At 30.5% G+C, this 17544-nt stretch overlaps 1 protein-coding gene across 4 annotated transcripts; it reads left to right on the plus strand.

Moving 5' to 3' along the window:
* The first annotated feature begins 1576 nt into the window (after positions 1-1576).
* Positions 1577-8446, plus strand: LOC145004595 (putative serine/threonine-protein kinase At1g09600). 4 transcript variants are annotated; one of them, XM_078963542.1, is made up of 9 exons: positions 1577-1712; positions 1807-2094; positions 2163-2759; positions 2861-3145; positions 3227-3550; positions 6435-6662; positions 6865-6965; positions 7049-7334; positions 7915-8446. In XM_078963542.1, exons 3-9 carry the CDS (start codon positions 2289-2291, stop codon positions 8110-8112), a joined length of 1893 nt encoding a protein of 630 aa, XP_078819668.1. In that variant the 5' UTR covers positions 1577-1712; positions 1807-2094; positions 2163-2288; the 3' UTR covers positions 8113-8446. The 4 variants fall into 4 exon arrangements, with proteins under 4 accessions (XP_078819668.1, XP_078819669.1, XP_078819670.1 ...); XM_078963543.1 differs by adding an exon at positions 7722-7775 and having other exon boundaries at positions 1577-2094; positions 7915-8046; XM_078963544.1 differs by adding an exon at positions 7722-7783 and having other exon boundaries at positions 1577-2094; positions 7915-8043.
* Positions 8447-17544: the final 9098 nt, after the last annotated feature.

Raw genomic sequence — 17544 nt, forward strand, 5'->3', positions numbered from 1 at the left:
GAAACTATTCACACATATCGTTTGGCATGAGTAAAAGGCTATGTATGTTTGTATGTGTGTGTGTGTGTATATATATATATATATATATATATATGTGTGTGTGTGTGTGTGTGTGTTTGTTTGTATACAAATATATTTATAACAAAATAGGTGTTTGTATAGATTTTTTTTTGTAAAATATATGCTTGTATACATTTTTTTATAAAAAGGATTTTTTATATATTTATATACTTAATAAATACATATTTTTAAAAATAGGTATTTCATACACAAAAAAGTTTTTTTTTTAAAATAAGTTTTTATATAGAAAATATAAAATTTTTATGTGAAAATATGTTTTTTTGTATAAATATGTTTTTTTATAAGAAAAAGCATATTGGAATTTTTTTTTGAAAAAAAAAATTATAAAAAAAAAAAACTAAAGTTATGATGAATTTATAACAAAATTCTAAAATATAGGTCAAAATGGTAACTTTTGGACCATATTTATAATAAAATTTAAAATCTAAGTCAAAATTGTAAATTTTGGATTTAATTTGTAAAAAAAATAAAATTTAGACTAAAAGTGTAATTTTTAAAAGTTAGTTTATCTGTTGACTAGATAAAAAAATCAAATTGAATACGATTATTATTTTTTAGGAGTTAATTGAATAAAAAAATATAAGTATTAAATCAATTACGAAATTAATATATAAGAACTTTTTTATGGTTTACCTTAAATTTAGTAAGTAAATTTAATAAATTAAATACGGCGTCCAAAATATCGAGGATATTTTATTGAATGAGAACATAACACTCTTTCTTATATTTTAAGATTAAGGACTTGTTTGGTACAAAGCTTTTTTTTAAGTGTTTGGGAGTTTCTAGTTTTTAGTTTTTCATAAAACGCTTTAATTTAAACAAAAATTTTCATTTGACAGTACGAGCATTTAGTTTTTAGTTTTAACAAAACGTTCTGATTCTAAAAACTACTTCATGTAGCGTTTAACAAAACGCTCCTAAGCTTTTGAAATAAATTACCATTAAAAATATATTTATATATTTATTTATTTTTAATCAATTGTCATTTTATAAAATTTTATATATTTCAAAAGCTTCCAACTATTTTTACCAAACATTCATATAACAAATAAAAGCTACAGCTTCTAGCTACCAACTAACCGCTACCCGCTTCCAGTTTACAGCTATTTTTTATAAATACGCCCTGATGAAAAAGCACGGAATATATATTCCTCTATTATTTTTTGAATATATTAGTTTTAAGACTTAACACACACAATTTGCTCATGACCCCAAAACGTCAAACAATATAAGCTTTAAACACAAGTTGATTTGAAAATATAAATTTTACGCGTAATTCACCCATGTTTTAAATAAAAATGATAAAAACAATAAAATAAACATTGATCAAAAGCAATTGTTCGAGCATTGCATGTATAATGCTTTACATGGATTAAAAACTCGTGAAACAGGGAATTTTGGGGGAAAAGCTACAGAATTTTGACGCGTGTACAGGTCCCTACACATTGAAACCCCCATGCATAAACCTTCCTTCACCTTCACTAGTACACACACAGCGATATTCATTCATTTGCACACTGCTATACCAATCACTCACTCGCATTTCAAGGTTTTTTTTTCTCACAGATCCGAGAATCGCTCCTTCGCTTTTCCTCGAACTCAACGCTTTAATCTGAATCGCTCCATTTCAGGTCTTTTTTATCACGATTTATGATGAAATTGTGTCGGGGATTTCTCAATTTTCTCAATTTTAGTTTTTTGAGTTTTGACCCATTGAATTTGTAGAATTTTCCGGGTCATCCCCTCTGCAACCTCGTAATTCTCCATCATTCGTCTGAATTTCAACATTTCTTCAATTTTTTTGTCTGATCCGGGTTTCACTTGGATTTCCATCCAATGCGTCCACGTTATGATTGAAATTTCTTTGGAATTGGGGATCTCAAAGCGTTATGTGTAGGTTCATATCTGTTGGTTCATTTTAGTGAATCTAGGGTTTTGATCGGAAGGATTAACGATTCAAGCTGTTCCACTTTAAACATTCATTATGGAATTGGGAACTTTGGGGGTTTCAAGGTATGAATCACCTTTTCATTTAGAGATTCATGTATACATTTTATCTAAATGACTTGATTGGTTCTTAGGAGAATGCCTATCGGATCACAGACGTAGTTCCAAACTGATTAGAATTTGCGTATGGTATCCATTGAGGGTCTGAAGTGAAATCAAGTTTCCTGTTCGGAAGCAGGAAACTACAAATTCGACTTATCATGGGATGCATGTGCTCGAAAGGAGTTTCACCCAACGAGTATTCACACAAACACCCTAAGAAATCATCTAAACGGTGGTTTAGATCTTCAAGAAGGGGTGAAGTAGTGGTGGAGGTTGATAACGGTTACAATGGTGCTAGTGCTACTACTCGACTTATACCAGAGGGTAATGAAGAAAACGTAGCAGCTTCAGCACTAACATTGTGGGATGATGATGATGGTGAGAAGAAAGACGTAGCCTCTCAGAAGTCCAACATGCAATTAATTCAAAGACCCGAGAAGATTATTGAGGGAAATGGAGGAGGAGTACATGTACATCAGCCTGGAAATTACAAAATATATAGCATCAGATATGGAGTTGATGAAGTGCAAGCTGCTGGTGGATGGCCACCATGGCTGACTGCTGTAGCAGGGGATGCAATTAAAGGATTGTTACCAAGAAAAGCAGAGTCTTTTCAGAAAATGGACAAGGTCTGAATCCTGAAACCCTTCTCTCTTCTCTTCTTTACTTTAAATTGTCCCTGAAAAGAGTTAAAGAGTACATTCTTTTCTGTTACATGGGTTTATTGCAGATTGGACAGGGGACATACAGCAGTGTATACAGAGCACGTGACCTTGAAACTGGGAAAATCGTTGCACTAAAGAAAGTAAGATTTTTAAACAAAGATCCAGAAAGTGTTCGGTTTATGGCTAGAGAGATAAATGTTCTTCGTAAGCTGGATCATCCAAATGTGATGAAGCTTGAAGGTTTAGTCACATCAAGAATGTCTGATAATCTTTATCTTGTGTTTGAGTACATGGAGCATGATCTTGCTGGGATTTCAGCTTCCCCAATGATTGAACTTACTGAATCACAGGTATCTTATACTATTTGTGTACAAGAAATAGCAAATTATAATTCGGTAGTAAGAAATCAATAAATGAAATCATTCTTGCAGATAAAATGTTACATGCAGCAGTTGCTTCGTGGGCTTGAACATTGTCATAATCGTGGGGTTCTCCATCGTGACATTAAGGGATCAAATCTTTTAATCGACAACAATGGGAATCTTAAAATTGGTGATTTTGGGTTAGCGACTTGTTTTTGCATGAATCAAAATAATAAACAGCCATTAACAAGTCGAGTTGTTACTCTGTGGTATCGACCTCCTGAGCTTTTACTTGGAGCTACAGATTATGGAGTTGGTGTTGACTTGTGGAGTGCTGGTTGCATTCTTGCAGAACTTTTTGTTGGCAAGCCCATAATGCCCGGAAGGACAGAGGTATTTTTTATTCATTATATTCTCACTTTTGAAGGGTATTTTAGACATTTCATCACCCTTTTCAATTCCCAACACATTAGGTACACCATACTTTGTTCCAAAATCATAGAAATGGTGTAATATTTGGTACAAACAGTAATTGCTTTTCAATCCACTGCACCATATTTAACACCAAAAAAATATTTTTGATATATGTATTTCTAAAACAACCTCTTTTTTTTTTTTTTTTTTTTACATAGTAGACCCACTCCTTTGTTACAAACTTACAATAACTTTTTATACTTTTTATATTATATTATGAAGAGTAAATTACACGAATGGTCCCTATGGTTTGAGGTAATCTGCGTATTTGGTTCTTAATTTATTTTTTTTACTTGGAAAGTCCTTATTGTTTGTTTTTGTTACACACTTGGTTCATACTGTTTGTTTTTATTACGCGTTCGGTCCTTATTTTACCTAAAAAGACTGTTATTTAAATAGGAAAAAATTGTGGGGTAGGTAAGGTGAGGTGAGGGGTTGAGGTTGGGGTGTGTTTATTTAAATAAATTAAAAAATCAATGGTAAAATAGTTTTTTAGGTAAGACATGGACCAAACGCATAACAAAAACAATCAGTATGGACCTTTCGAATTAAAAAAATAAATTAGGGACCAAACGTATAAATTACCCTAAACCATAGGGACCATTCGTGCAATTTACTCTATCATGAAACAATTATAATCAAAACAAACCATTCGTATATAATTTGTTGTCTTAATATTAAAATAACCATCTAAATAGTTTTGAAACATAAAAATTAAAACATATTGCTATTGCATATTAGTAAATAAATTTTAACATAAAGATTAATTTTAGTATAAGCAAGTATGTAACAGTTTAATATCAATATAATATATGATATAACGTAACAAGTAATGTCACAAAGTAAAATCTTTTATTTTTTGGTTTTGGTGATGAAGATTATTTGTGTAAGACAAAATTACAAAAATGGTTCTTATGGTTTGCTAAAAGTCACAAAGTCAGTTCTTATTAATTTTTTTTGATGTAAATAGTCCTTGTGGTTTGAAAAACTTGCACGGATGACCCTTTTTACTAACGCCGTTAGTATTCAGCCGTTAGGGACTGAATTCGTAAGGGGATTTTCGTCTTTTCAAGTATAAAAGGACTGAATTTGTGATACTTGGTAAACCATAAGGACCATTTTTGTAATCCGTCTAAAAATAATTTAATTGAGTGGAGGAGGATTTGAACTTGGGACCTCCTCCCCTAATCCCAAACCAACCTAAGCCTTATACCAATAAGCTGCATCCAAATTTGGTTTATAATTCTGAAAAATAAATTATATTATTTAAAATCGCAAAAAAGGATAAATTACAATTTTTTTACATAATTTTTTTTAATAAAACAAATTGTACTTTTACCGTATTGAAGAAAAAATAAAATTTTACAATTAGTTTATATTTTTTTTACGTTTTTATTTTACGTAAACTATTTTTTATTTATTTGAAAATATGTTTTTGTACAATACGCTATTATGTTGTTATAATCTTATACTATACTTTTATGTTACGTTAACGTCTTTAATTGGTTTAAAGCAAAATTACAAGTATTTTTTTGCGTAAAAATATTAAGAACATGATAACATAACGTAAAAAAATACTTGAATATTCGCTTTAAATCAACTAAAGATGTTAAGATAACGTAAAAATATATTTTATGATTTTAACAACGTAATAATATATTATATAAATATGTATTTTTTTAAATACATAAAAAAACATAATTCACATATATATATATATATATATATATATATATATATATATATATATATATATATATATATATATATATATATATATATATATATATATATATATATATATATATATATATAAAAGAAAATGACACATTTTTAAGATTAAGTTTTTGTATAATATGTTATTACGTTTTTTTATGTATTTAAATATTACTAAAAAATGTGTAACTTTTTTTTTATATATTTATTTTACATGAAGTATGTTTTTATGTATTTAAAAAATACATTTTCATATAATACGTTATTACGTCGTTAAAATCATAAAATATACTTTTACGTTATCTTAACATCTTTAATTGATTTAAAGTGAATATTAAAGTATTTTTTTTTACGTTATGTTTTCATGTTCTTAATGTTTTTACGTAAAAAAAATACTTGTAGTTTTACTTTAAACCAATTAAAGACGTTAACATAACGTAAAAGTATACTATAAGATTATAACAACATAATAACGTATTTTACAAAACCGTATTTTTTAAATACGTAAAAAAATTATTTTACATAAAATAAAAACGTAAAAAAACATATAAACTAATTGTAAAATTTTATTTTTCTTCAATACGTAAAAGTACAATTTGTTTTATTTAAAAAAATTATGTAAAAAAAATGTAATTTATTTTGTTATTTTTTTTTTTTTTTTGCGATTTTACATAATGTAATTTATTTTTCGGAACTATAAACCAAGTTTTGTTGCAGCTTATTGGTATAAGGCATAGGTTGGTTTGGGATTAGGGGAGGTTCCAAGTTCGAATCCTCCTCCATTCATTTAAATTATTTTTAGAAGAATTACAAAAATGGTCCCTATGGTTTACCAAGTGTCACAAATTCAGTCCCTTTATACTTGAAAAGATGAAAATGCCCTTACGAATTCAGTCCCTAACAGCTGAATACTAATGACGTTAGTAAAAAAATACTAACGACGTTAGTAAAAAGGACCATCCGTGCAAGTTTTTCAAACCACAAGGACCATTTACATCAAAAAAAAATAATAGGGACTGATTTTGTGACTTTTGGCAAACCATAAAGGCCATTTTTGTAATTTTGTCTTTGTGTAAACTATTTACAGGTGGAACAAATGCATAAAATATTTAAACTTTGTGGTTCACCATGTGAGGAATATTGGAGAAAATCAAAGTTACCTCATGCCACTATTTTTAAACCAAAACATCCTTATAAACGATGTTTAGGAGACACATTTAAAGACTTGCCTCCATCTGCTTTGAATCTTTTGGATTCCCTTCTTGCAGTTGAGCCCAATAATCGTGGATCCACTTCTTCTGCACTACAGAGTGAGGTACAGTTGACCACTTTGACCTAAAATCTTCACTAAACTACAATTTTCATCCCTGTATTTACTTGATTTTTCGGTTTCAGTCCAAAAATGAATCTTTTTTCTTTTTTCTTTTTGGACCCTATTCATAATGTTTTTTCTCCCTCTCACCAAAATGTAGTTTACTCGGATTTTTGTATAATGTTTTATTTAATATTCAATGTAGTTCTTTACAACCAAGCCACTTCCTTGTGATCCTTCAAGTTTACCAAAATACCCTCCAAGTAAAGAATATGATGTCAAGCTACGAAATGATGAAAAAAGAAGGTAAATATAATTTCATTCTATTTAAGTTTTAACCAAACAGATGAAGATCCATGTTGATTTTTTTTTTTTTTTTTGGTTGGCAGGAATAAATTCGGTTCTACAAAAGCACGAGGATCAGAATCTTCTAGAAAAGATAGAATAAAATCAAGACCTTTTCCAGCACCCTATGCAAGAGAACAACATCATCAAAAACCTCATCATAGTAGTAATGTTAAAAACAGTCCTGAAGATACAGATAATGTCGATGATTATAATAAACACCACAAGGGATCCAATTTATCCAAGTTTTCGAATTCACATTCAGGAAAGTATCACCAATTAAACAATGCTGAATCATCTTGCAAGAAGCGTGAAAATCCCCCTGGAAAGGTATCTAAAACATCTCCCCTCTATGAATTCGCATGTAACTAGGGTTAGGTTCAAATGAGAATTACACAATTACACAAAGGTTTGATCATTTTAATTTTTAAATCCGAAAGCCCTGATTTGAGACTTTTGATATTATTACACATCGATTAAGGAACATTCTTTGAAAATCGAACCCTTGTTTTGGGAAAATATTACAACATTTGATTATTTTGATCGAGGGTTGAGATCACTTCTCACAGTTCTCAACATTTTATGCATTCTCATTTGAACATAAACCCTATGTTATGTATAAGTGTATTTATGCTATGAATATAAGGAATAGTGATTAAGTACATGTATGTGGTGTATACAAGCTTGTATATAAAACATGTTTGTACAATGTGACAGGGATCGAGATCATGCATCATGTTACATGGGAGACCTATTGGTATTTAACCATAAGTAAGAGGGTAAAAAGTGTAATATTATTCTTATTAGGTTAAAATTAAGACATTCTGAAGCCATAATAACATATTAACCCTCATTTTTTCCCCTATAGTAAGTAAGAGGATTTGATTTATTGAATTTGTTTTGATGGCAGGGATATGCTCCAAAGAAAACCCGGATCCATTACTCTGGGCCATTACTTCCACCTGGTGGCAATATGGAAGAAATGCTCAAAGAGCATGAGAAACATATTCAACATGCTGTGAGAAGGGCTCGTTTTGACAACAAGTATAGTAAAAGGGGGTATCATGAAAATTACAAAAATGATCAAAGGGAATTGTTACTTCAGTAAAGTTTCCCATGTGCCCTATTGTTCTATGCAATTTTGGTCAGGATTTGGGACTTCAAGTTATGGTTCATATGAGAATGAGAAATGATTTGAAGAGAAACAAGTTTTTTTTTTTAGAGTTTGTACAGATTTTACACGAAAGGTTATACTTGAGAGATATTCATGTAAATAATGAATGGGAGAATGCCCTAATGAGTAAATAAAGAGTATAGTGATTCATGGTTCACAAAGAACTATCATGAAAAGTGTTCTAGAGAGGTTTATTATTAGTTTAAGTATGAAGTTTACGATTACATTGAGATTTTTATATATAGAGCAGTGGTGATAAGGTCCAAAAGTAATCACTCTCCATAACTTAAGTGTTTTTTTTAATGGAGACTTGAATCTTCAACATTTTCCACAACTCAACAAGTATGTATTTTTAGAATGGTCAACTGAACTTGTAACCATTGGCTAATTTCTAACAACACATGAGATCGAAGGATCATAAATTCACATTGGTTTAACAAGACATGATATCGAAGGATCATAAATTCACATTGGTTGATCTTAAAATAATAGTATTAGTCATTCCTAATCCTAGCAATCAATTCCAATCCTTAATTTGTAACCCTAACCTAGTAAATTTAAAAGGAGATTTTGAGACCAAAAACTATTCATGGTGGAAGGTGGTCGACTATAATGAGAGTAAAATTCAAATGTTGATCCTACAAATTAACTCTACATGTTAAGCCAAATCATTAATCTTACCTCTCATAATCTTAATTGAATACTAGTTAGGGATAATCACTAAAATGATAAAAATGTGAGGTCACATATCATGAATGTCTATCTTTCTCGTATCTATCACCAAATAATTGTCCTTGCAAAAAACTTTAGTTTTGCTAATTTATGATATATCCATGGAAATCTTGTTTTTCTTCCAAAATTTTATATTTACTTTTGCAATTTTTTGTCACAAAACTAGTTTCTTTAAAAAATTTGCGATTTTTTTTTTTGCCAAACAAACAACAAATTTGATGTTAGAAAACCGAGGTATAGAATTATTTGGATCAATGAGAGTTGTGAAACACTTTGAGTTTAAAACATTTCGAGGATACACTCGAAAACTTCTAATCGAATAAAACTCATTGTTTGCAAGAAAAGAAAATGTAGAAGATGTTATGAAAAGTCTGGTAAATTTTGGAAAATCAAATTAACAACGGTTAGTAGCTTTGTCATTTTTTTAATTCTTAGCGAGACTAATAAAACTAAGGAGTTGTCTGATACGCCTCACATTAGGTCCGATAAGAAATTAGATTCAAACTGTTTGATACACCATTTAGAAGCCTCTGCTCAATCTTGTGATTTGCCTCTTACTAGGTCAATTTCAGGGCTTTAACTCAAGCAGCAACTATCAAACAATCTCTAAGACTAATTACAAATTTCTTTGCTACACTCTTTAAAGAGCCATGGATTTTTTCAAAATGTTTAATTATGGTACAGGTGGTCCATAAAACAATATTTTGTTGCATTTTTGTCCTTAGACCATCTAACTTGACGATTCAACCCTTAAAAAGAATCTTATACATCCATTTGATTAAATTCATAGATCTATAATCTTTCAAGAAAAATGAGTCTTTTTTAGGAATAAGAAATATAAAGGAGACGTCACAACCTTTACTATTTTTTCTGGTCACCTCAAAGTCTTTACTGACTTGAAGATATTTATTTTTAAGATTTCCCAAAACTCTTTTATGAGCTTGAACATAAATCCATTATGCCCAAGGATTTATCAACTCCACAACACCAAACCGCATATTGATTTCATCTAATGAATACTAGGCAACCAAGAAATCTCTATCATGTTAGGATAGTTCAATAAAATTTTGATGGATGAATTCTCATTTTCCTTTTAAAAATCCATGGATGTATCAATAAGATTCGTCGAATATTATCTCCCTTGTGATTACAATCTGGAATGAATGAAAAAAATCTGGAGATTTTATTAGACACACTCAATAATTACCTTTACCTTTGGGTTCTGAACTCTATTAGGTGAAAGAGAAACTCACGATATTACACATGGTTATCAACACCAACACCAAAATTTCATTTTATGAAGATTGACTTTTAATTCGGAATCAATGAAAAAACATCTAAGGAATCTATTAATGTTGATTAATTTTAGCTCCGACCATTTACTAATGAAAGTAATGGAGATACCTTGGAAAAGATGTTGCACACAAGATTCCTTCGTAGAAATGATCAAGGCTTCCATGGCAAGAACAAAAAGAAAGGATAAGAGAGGGTATCATCGACTAACTCCACATTTTTATTGGAAATTCAATAGTGCCAAAACCATTTACAAGAATGTAAGCACGACTAGAGGACAAACAACCCTTAATCCAATTTCTCCATTTCACAATAAAATCCATATATTCTAAAATGGAATCCACAAATCCCCAATTGAGCGATTCAAACAAACACCTTGTGAAAATCGACTTTAAAGATTAAAATATGTTTTCAACCTACAAATACAATTCATTTATAATAAGAGGACCATCAAGTATGCTCCTCCCTTTCTACATAAGTCGATTACTCCAGGCTCACCATTTTACCAATAAATTTCTTGAGATGCAATGTAATAGCCTTAGAAAGAATCTTATACATACATTTGATTAAATTCACAAGTCTATAAGCTTTCAGGACTCATTCAATGATTGCCTTTGGGTTCCGAACTCCATAAGTGAAAGGTAGACTCATGAGCTCACAACATAAAATGCTAGCAAAACTTACTAGCCTATCGTTATCAACGTCATCACCAAAAACTTTACTTTTATGAAGATAACTTTTATATCGATACCAATGAAAAAACATTTAAGGATTCTATTAAGGTTGATTAAGTTAAGCTTCCGCCATTCACCAATGAAAGTAACATCATCTGCGGAGATGAGATGAAAGAGGTCCGTTATTAGGAAAGGAGTTGAACAAAAGGTTCCTTCATAGAAATGCTCAAGGCTTCCATGGCAAAAACAAAAAGAAATCATGAGAGAGAGTCTCCTTATCTAATACCACACGCTGTAGGAAATTCGCTAATGGCAGAACCATTTGCAAGGATGGAAGCAAGATCGGGGCACAAACTAACCTTTAATCCATATTCTCCATTTCACACTAGAAAGCATTTGTTGCAATATGGAACAAAAAAAAGCCCCAGTTAAGCGAGTCAATTGCCATTTCAAAATCGAATTTAAAAGTTTAAATTCTTCTTTTTAGTCTTTTTAGCCCACGAATACAATTCATTTAAAATAAGAGGATCATCAAGTATGCTCCTCCTTTCTATATAAGCTGATTGCTCCAGGCTCACTACTTTGCCAATAACTTTCTTGAGATGCAATGCAATAGCCTTAGAATGAATATACATACATACAATTAAATATTTAAATTCACATGTCTATAACCTTTCTAGAAAAATGGGTCTTTATTTTTAGGAATAAGAGATATAAAGGAGGCATTAGAACCTTTATTGGTTTTGAGATGTAATGCAATAGTCTTTAATGAAATTAAAGACATTGATTTTTCAAAACTCTATAATGAGCTTGAACGTAAATCCATCTGGCCTAGAGACATTATCAACTCCACAACACCAAACTGTATTATTGATTTCATCCAACGAATATGAGGTAAAATCTCTATCATAATGGGACAGTTTCATAAAAATTTGATTGATGAATTCTCGTTTTCCTTTTAAAAAACCATAGATGTATCAATAAGCTTCGTGAATATCATCACCCTTTTAATTACAATCCGAATTGAAAAAAAATGGAGAATTTTATCATACCCACGCCATGTCATCCATGTGATAAATTCATATATTGCATTAGTAAGATAAATCATGTCTAAACAATGAATTGGTATTAGTCTAACAACATGTAAATCATCCAACGTTGCTTTTGGAGTCGGCTAAATTATGTTTTATAGCGGAAAGGCGTCCTAATTCGGTTTCTCATGGGCCTAGAGATCTTGCCCCAACACTCAATCAACTCTACAAGAACTTATGATGCTTTATTCAATTGTTACCAACTTTAAATTCTTACAGGGTCATGATTCATTCCTATGGGAAGTCAATCCAAACGGCGAATTTAGGGTCGATAACATTTGGCAACTGATTGATAGAAAAATTACTTTGACCGATGGAGATACAATAGTTTGGTTAAAAACAGTACCGCTAAAAGTGTTATGTTTTATATGGAAAGCGAAACTTAGAAGAATTATGTACCAGAGACCTTGATCAAAATAGGTGTTCGCATTCATCCCACTAGTTGTTTATGTGAATGTGAAGAAGAGACCATCAGCTGAAATTTTGTTCAATCGTCACTAGATTGGATCCTCAAGTGATGCGGGTTTACACAAAGACGTTTCACAAAGGTGGCGGAATTCCTCAACTTTGCTGTGGGATGGGGTAATTCTCCAAAAAAAAAAAAAAAAAAAGATCTTTCTAACTATCTTTTATGGATTCATATGGCGAGAATAAAATGTGAGAAACAAGAAAGTTTATAAAATTGTAGTGCAGTCCCCTATCTTTTATGGATTCATACGACGAAGATGGAACGCGAGAAATAAGAAAGTTTATAAAATGTTAGTGCGGTCCCCTATCTTTTATGGATTCATATGGCGAATACGGAAAGCGAGAAACAAGAAAGTTTATAAAATGGTAGTGCAGTCCCCTACTATTGTAACGGATAATGTAAGTTTTATTGGTGTATACATGGTATAAACCTAGGGGAAAGAATACAAACTATAGATGGACCGACTAGTGTTGCTCTAGGGATGTCAACGGGACCAAACGGGAACGGAAATAGCTGCCCCTGCTCCCGCCCCCGAAATCAGTTGTTGCCCCCGCTCCCGGTCCCGCCCCCAGCTCCCCCGTTTACATATCCCCCGGTCCCACCCCCATTCCCCCGGTTCCCCCGATTTATACGCTTAAAATTCGTTTTTTTTTTTTTTTTTGCTAAACAACTACTTTAGTTTAGGCTAAAAAGCTTATTTTTAATAACTTTAAAAGTTTAAAACATAATCTTTTAGAAACTAAAAATTAAAAATCCAACAGTAATAATTCAACATTACAAAAACGACAATTCCAACAATATTAAAAATATAAAATATGACAAATCCAATATTACAAATATAAAATACTTACATATCCAAAAAATATGATCAATTTACTACCTCTTCAATATCTATTAATTGGAAACGGGAAAATGAAACCTAACCTACACCTAAAATTAGAAAATCTATTTTGTATATGCATTTTATATTAAATATATATTTTTTTACATAATTGTACAACCGGGGCCCCCGCGGGAGTACAGGACGGAAATACCAACTCCCGACCCCGGTCCCGAAAATAAACGGGGTTTAATTCTGCCCCCGCTCCCGCTCCTGTTCTCGATTTTTTTAAAAATTTAGTCTCGTATAGGATCGGGGTCTCACAGGGGTTTTTGACATCCAGCTCTCATTTTATTTGTTTGCGTGTAATATGTACTAATTACCTTGTTTTGTTGCCCTCTTTTAGTTCCTTGCTAGTCGTGGGACCTGTTGTTTATATATATATATATATATATATATATATATATATATATATATATGGAAAAGTGAATATACTCTTAAGGGTATATAAGCTTAGATACCCAAACTCACCATACTACATTGTTTTGTATCATATATATACATTATAATTATCCAATATTCTTATTAATCAACTTCTAACTTGAGTTAACTCCAAGATTTTAAATAAAATTCATATTTATCTTCCTTTTACATAATTTTAACTTTCAACTATAATATATATAGCCTAATAGGTGTTCGGCAAAAAAAATGTGATCTAAGAGGAAGATAATAGTGAAAATTTGAGAATATTGAAAGTAAATCAAGTTATGGATTGAAGTTTAAGAAATTATGATGATTATATTAAAGAAAACGGCGTATTATGGTGGGTTAGGGTACCTAAACTTATATACCCTTAAGGGTATACTCACTTTTCCCATATATATATATATATATATATATATATATATATATATATATATATATATATATATATATATATATATCTATATATATATATATATATATATATATATATATATGGGTAAAGTGAATATATCTAACAACCTTATATAAACTTAGGTACCTAACTTCATAATACTACATCGATTTGTATCATATTTACAATGTAATTGTCTATGGTTCTTAAATTTCAACCCCATAACGTGATTACTTCCAAAATCTTTGGACTTTCACCAATATCTTTCGTTTACATCACGTCTTTCTATCGAATACCACCTGATGGGCTTCATATCATAGCGCTACAAATGAAAGGATGTAGGAGAAATATAATGATGAATTTCCGAATTTTTTTGAAGTAAATCAAGTTTAGGGATGAAGTTTAAGAACCTTAGATGATTGCAATGAAAATTTAATGTAAAATAATGTACTTTGATGAGGTTAGGTACCTAAGCTTATATAAGGTTGTTAGGTATATTCACTTTACCTAAGCTTATATATATATATATATATATATATATATACTAGCTGTATACCCGCGCAATGCGGCGGTAACAAATAATTTCTTTTGGCAATTAGTTTCATTCGACAACAATTTTTTTTTTTGCGTAATATTTTCAGGCAACGATTTTTTTTGGCACACCATTTTAGGTTAATAGTTTCCTTTCAACGAATATTTTCTTTTTAAGAAACATGTCATCGATTATTTAATTTCATTCGGAAATCAAACCATCAAATTCACTCCAAAACATAAATTAAAAACCAAACATTAGGGAACCTAAGTATTAGACAGGTGGGGAGAGAGATGAGAGGATTAGTTATCTTTCGATTTTGGTTCTTGTTTTTCCGGCACAACCATTTTATTTTTCGATGGGCGACAAATAGTTATATTTCAACATCTATATTATCTATTTATCATCAATATTTATTATGAATTAGAACCCGACATTCAATCCCCCTAACTTTTTTTTAGAACGGTGGGTTAGTATATGACACCTTGTTAGACACCTTGTTAGTCAAGATCTCTTTGTTAGTAACTCCTTGTTAGACACCTTGTTAGCCAAGTAGGTTAACCCAACTTGTCCCTAGCCATGCCTTATGAATAGTAAATTTTGTGACTTTAGGTTTTTGCCACAAATGTTTAGTGAATTTGACTTTATCATTGAAGTGAAAACTTTTACATTTTTGTGTTTTGATACTTATATATTAAAGTTAGCCATGCCTTATGAATAGTAAAACTTTTACATCTATAGCGACATTGGCACTTTTCGTCATTGCTATAAAAACTTTTACGTTTTGCCGTTTTTTCCATTAGGTTTTTGCCACAAATGTTTGGTGAATTTGACACTTTTCATCAGTGAAAATTATTACATTTTTGTGCGTTTTTGCCACAAGTTATTTTTTATGATTTTTTTTAGTCATTAAAAATTACAAAACCATATCGACATTGTATTTTTCAATTAGATCCATATACACTTCTACAACCCTTGGTTTTCTTTTCATCCTAGGTGGTAGTTATCGGCTTTACATATGTTTGTAGTATCATATGTGAGACAACTATCGAGAGTACTTATGTGCGGACGAAAACCAGAAATGTTATATCAACCCAACCATTTTCCATTTGCAAGTTGTGTGCCATATGCTGGAGATGGGGTAGATTTGTCTTTTGGTATTTTTTTTCATCAATGGAGTCTCCATGAGCTACTACCCTTTTATTGTATATGAGTCTCTTAATGAATCGGATGCAATGAGCAACAGAAAATTGGAAACATTTTATAGGCGAATAAGTTTGGTAGGATATTTATTTATTTACCCTTATGGTTATTTTTCCTTCTAGATATATAGCAACATGCTTACAATTATGTATCCATAATAGCGCACACACACATTACGCAGCATATAGACACACATGCACACCAAACATAAGAAAATTAGCAATGTACTTTGGATTATATGCCCATTTGTAGCACTCTACTTTCATTTTTCTATATTTGACAAAATAGAAAATGAAAGCATGATGTTATATTTGACAAAAAAATGAGTACATTGCTATTGGAAAAACATAAAATGGAAGTAGGTTCCTATATTTGACAAAAAAACAAAAGTATATTGCTATGAAAATAAAATTCTCTAAAGTACATTACATTTCGATTTTTTGCTTTCAAATCATAAAACTTATGCATAAAAGATAAAACTTCCTAGAAGAAAAAGTAATGGCAGTGATCATAGTGAGACTCATACATAATTACATGATGCTAGATTTGACAAAAAAAAAATGAGTGCATTGACTCTATGTGAAGCCCAATGGTTAAACCCTTTTTGTAGCAAGGTGGACTGCCTCAAGACCTGTTGAATAAGAAGAGTTAAAAAAAAAAAAAAAGAATGTACATAGGTTAAGAAAATAAAATAGGAACAAAAAATAGGATAACATTGAGAAAATAAAAACAATGTTAGAGTAAAGAGTTTTTTGTCCCTACCTAGCATGTGATCAATTATCATTATATGACTACAAAACCTTCCAAGATACCCTCAAGACCTGTTGAATAAGAAGAGTTAAAAAAATTAGAATGTACATAGGTTAAGAATAAATTAGCACATAAGAAACTAAAAAGAGACTTAAAAGTTAAATATAAAAGACTAAATTACAACAAATATATGCAAAAAAAAAACAAACAAACAAACAAACAAATAGGTTTTCCACTTTTGTGCAAATTTTTCGGATTTATAACGCTTGACTTGGAAATTACTGAGATTTAAGAAAAGTATTAACCACCATCAAGGCTTTTGTATGTTGTCCAAGTTAGAATCATAAACTATATTCCCTCAATGTAGATTAAACCTCTGTTTGAACCATTAACCAAACAATGATGTAAATGTGACAAAACGAACAGAAACAGAGTTTGGATGCTTTACAAAGAAAATAAAATCCAATGTTCTTTTAACATTTAAGCATTTTTCATATTAAACCATTATATTTTTAAAATCAAATTGGTCTTTCTAGAGGATAACTTCAAACAATCCATTGAGAGAGAAAAGAATAGATTAAAATCAAATCTTAATAGTTTTCTTTAATCTTGGTGATTTGAAAACTCAACGTTCAGGGTTAGATTTAAGATTAGTAAAAATGAGAAAAAGAACCTGGAGAGTTGAGCAATCTGAGAGTTCTGTTAGTCTCAATATTTGTTTATGATTCCCATTTTCATCAAAGAGTCGATTTTTTTTTCTGGATGTTTCCACCCATGGTTTAAGTTTTAAGATGTTATAGCATTAAAAACACAATAATTCCCTTTTCAACTTTTTTTTTTCTGAAAGCATAAATCAAGGTGACTTTCAATTCAAGTTGTCACCTACAAATTAAATATTACCAAATGTTAATTATTAACGAACAAC

Source organism: Lactuca saligna, chromosome 7 (genome assembly GCF_052625555.1).
Source record: "Lactuca saligna cultivar CGN05327 chromosome 7, ASM5262555v1, whole genome shotgun sequence".
Taxonomy (NCBI): Eukaryota; Viridiplantae; Streptophyta; class Magnoliopsida; order Asterales; family Asteraceae; genus Lactuca; species Lactuca saligna.